Below are 3,664 nucleotides of genomic sequence, written 5' to 3'. Positions count from 1 at the left end.
CGTAACTTTGCCGGCTCTGAAATTATCGGTACACTTCATTGGTCATGCATGGAATCTAGCCAGACTTTGGGCTATTGATGCACTTCATTAGTCGTGCATGTAACCTAGCCAGACTCGGGGATATTGGTGCACTTCATTGGGTCATGCACGGAACCTAGCCAGACTTTGGGATATTGATGCACTTCATTAGTCGTGCATGTAACGTAGCCAGACTCGGGGCTATTGGTGCACTTCATTGGATCATGCACAGAACCTAGCCAGACTTTGGGCTATTTATGCACTTCATTAGTCGTGCATCGGGGCTATTGGTGCACTTCATTGGGTCATGCACAGAACCTATCCAGACTCGAGGCTACGGGTGCACTTCATTGGGTGATGCACAAAACCTATCCAGACTCGGGGCTTCATTGGGTCGCGTATGGAACCTAGCCAGACTCAGGGCTATTGGTGCACTTTATTGGGTCGTGCATGGAACCTAGCCAGACTCGGGGCTATTGGTGCACTTCATTGGGTCATGCACGGAACCTAGCCAGACTCGGGGCTATTTATAATGACTCATAGTTCAAGATAAAGATACTTGTATTATTGCTAATCAGCCGTCCGGAATACATTTAGTTATTATGCATAATAAGTTTTAAGCCATTTACCATTGATAGGGGTATTTATTCTTGACCCATTCATCCGCTTGAGGTAGTAGTATCCGCTCTCTGCTGCTTCACTAATCATGTAAGGACCTTCCCAATTCGCGGCGAACTTTCTTTCCTTTTCATTTCGTTGAACATGCGGGGCAATCTTCATGACTATGTCATTTATGCAGAAAGTTCGTTCTTTCACCTTCTGGCTATAGTATCTTGCCGTCCTTTGCCTATACTTGTCTGCGAATCGCTCAGCTTTAGCTCGTCGTTCCTCCAAAGTATCAAGGTGAGGAAAATGGATAACCTCGTCCGGGGTAGTGAGACTGGCCATGGCTACACGTGCAGAAGGAATAGCGATCTCCGCTGGTAGTATGCAATCTTCTCCGTATACCAAGGAATAAGGGGAGGCTCCGGTTGAACTTATTTTGGAAATGCGGTATGCCCAAAGTGCAAGAGGTAGTTGCTCATGCCAGATTCTATGGTGATCATGTACCATGCGGCTTAATATCTTCAACAATGTTTTGTTAGTAGCCTCTGCCTGTCCATTCCCCTGAGGGTAATAGACAGTCGAAGTATGGAAATTAATACCGCACTGATCTAACAGTTCCTTAACAGTCTGGTTAACAAAAGAGGTACCATTATCCGAGCGGATGACCATTAGTGCATCGAAATGACATATAATATGTTCTTTAATAAATGTCGCGATTGTAGTTCCTGAATAATCTCGGAGTGGAATGGCTTCTACCCATTTTGAAGAGTACTCGGTGGCAGTGATGATATATTTATGCGTCCGGATGAAGTTGGACTTATCTGTCCAATGATGTCGAGTCCCCATCTGTGGAAGGGCCAAGGAGTGACAACGATGTGTAGCAAAGTATGTGGGGTGCAGATTAGCGGCGCATGGCTTTGGCATTGCTCTCACATATTCACATGTTCGGTTGTATCGAATTCCATCGTTGGCCAATAAAACCCTCCTTCGTATAATTGCAGGAAAAGTTTCTTCATACCTTGATGCTCCGCATTATGAGTTGTAGCCATGAATATCTCTGCTTCTTCTTGAGACAGGAAGTGCAATATCTTATCTCCATAGCTTTTTCTGTAGATAATTCCTTCTATCATAAAGAAACGTCTGGCTTTCCTCTGAACCTTAAGTGCATCTTCTCTGTTTAGCGGAAGACGCTCGTGTCGAATGAAGTCTATATAAGGTTGTCTCCAATCCTATACTTTTGTACTACATACCTCCATTTTTTTCAGAGGCGCTTGAAAATCTTCGCATTTATCCTGTATTACCGCCGCTTGAACTGCCATGTTCGGAGAGTATACACCCATCCTCTGCAAACGACGATATAATGGAATTCCCCATGTCTGTCTGCAAGATTCTTCGTGGAAGCGGTTCAAAAGTTCTTGTGCCTTTAGCTTCCCTACGCAACGTGATAAGGATCCTTCGGGTGTTCGAAAATATAATGCTCCTCTTATTATGACAAATTGCTTTAGTATTTTAGTAGACAGAAGCTGGTCATCCGATTCCTTGGTAAGATCCTCAATATAAGATACTCTCCAATCATCCTTTTGCTCGAACGCCGCGTCTTCTTTCCATGTGCTTGGTAACGCTCTTTTCTTTACCACCACTGTTCCTTCATCCGCTTCGTTCAATTGCATCTTTGATGCTAGGGCTGCTAGTGCATCAGCATGGCGATTAGTGGTCCTGCTGGTATGATCAATGACAGTACATCCACTTTTTTCGATCATCTCTTGGACCTCGGCTCGGTAAGGAGCCAAATGCGGTTCTTTTACCTGAAAGTCTCATGATATCTGGTTCGTGACCAGCTTTGACTTTTATGTCTATTTCCCCTAAATTAAGTTCCTCCGCCATACGCAGTCCCAAAATTAACGCTTTGTATTCAGCTACATTGTTGCTGCATTCAAAATCTAACTTGAAGGAGAAAGATAACAGAGCCTGCGTGGGTGTCTCGAAAACTGTACCAGATCCTCCGTGTGAACCATATGATGAACCATCAAAAACATTACCCATGGTTTTTCTTCTTCAGCCTCCGCGATTTCTCTGGGTATCTCCTCGCTTATCTCCATAATATCCGTGCCTGAAATGCGGCCAACAAGTTTGCAAATGCCTGCCCGCGTACACCTTTTTACCGTTGATACTTTAGTTCAAACTCAGATAGTTGTAGCATCCGTCGGGCTGTTCTTCTGGATAAGACCGGCTTTATGGCAAGGTACGCGACCGTGTTAGCAGTTGCCACCACTATGGTTTCATGAGCAAGCATATAGGATCGTAATTTTTGTGTAACATATATGAGCGTTAAACACATATATGAGCGTTAAACATGCTTGTTCCGCTTTTGAATATCTGAATTATGCATCTCTAAAACCTCTGCTGATATAATGGATCAGATACAACTGATCCTTGCCAAGGTTTTGGGACAATAATGCCCTGATTGCCACATTGGTAAATATTGTGTACATATAGAGGGGCTCGCCTTTGATAAGTGGTCGTAAGACTCGTGCATTGATTAGGCATTCCTTGAGCTTCTGGAAGGCTCGTTCTTGATCATCTCCCCATTCATATGGTTTGTTTTTCTTTAATAAGGGTGAGAATGCAGAAAGTAATTATGCCAATCCGGGGATGAATCTCCGGACATAAGACACTCTTCCAATAAAAGTTATAAATTCTTTCACATTTGCGGACGACCTCATAGTGGTTATTGCTTCAACCTTGTCTGGATCGATCTGTATCCCTTTATCAGTAACAACGAACCCCGGGAATTTTCCGGAGGTAACTCCAAAAGCGCATTTAAGGGGGTTCATTTTTAAGTGATACTTTTTGCATCTGTTGAAAACACGCCTTAAGTGATCCAAATGGTCCTCTTGTGCTCTTGATTTCACCACGACATCATCTATGTATTCCTCCATTATTTGATGCATCACAACGTAGTAGAAATTTATGTATGGTGTATGAAAAGTTGTCTTATGAGCATCCTTTGCCATCCTTACTTGGTTGTATCCGCTAAAAC

The 3,664-nt window shown here is 43.4% G+C and overlaps 1 protein-coding gene across 1 annotated transcript; it reads right to left on the bottom strand.

The window, feature by feature from the left end:
* Positions 1-618: 618 nt before the first annotated feature.
* On the bottom strand, positions 619-2,667 carry LOC113334540 (uncharacterized protein K02A2.6-like). The gene is made up of 3 exons (XM_026580773.1): positions 2,430-2,667; positions 1,875-2,311; positions 619-1,470 (listed from the first exon to the last, which is right to left on the bottom strand). Exons 1-3 carry the CDS (start codon positions 2,665-2,667, stop codon positions 619-621), a joined length of 1,527 nt encoding a protein of 508 aa, XP_026436558.1.
* Positions 2,668-3,664: the final 997 nt, after the last annotated feature.

Source organism: Papaver somniferum, unplaced genomic scaffold (assembly GCF_003573695.1).
Source record: "Papaver somniferum cultivar HN1 unplaced genomic scaffold, ASM357369v1 unplaced-scaffold_137, whole genome shotgun sequence".
Lineage (NCBI taxonomy): Eukaryota > Viridiplantae > Streptophyta > Magnoliopsida > Ranunculales > Papaveraceae > Papaver > Papaver somniferum.
The sequence above is the reverse complement of the archived record's forward strand: the minus strand, read 5'-3'. Positions and strand labels throughout refer to the sequence as shown.

Bases quoted from the DNA above. Each gene is read 5' to 3' on its own strand.
- LOC113334540 (XM_026580773.1), bottom strand. From the start codon at position 2,667: ATGGGTAATGTTTTTGATGGTTCATCATATGGTTCACACGGAGGATCT. The intron at 2,312-2,429 runs GTAAAAGAACCG...CTGATGCACTAG, and splicing joins AGATATCATGAGACTTTCAG to CAGCCCTAGCATCAAAGATG. The intron at 1,471-1,874 runs GTATGTAGTACA...GCCCTTCCACAG, and splicing joins CGCCTCTGAAAAAAATGGAG to ATGGGGACTCGACATCATTG.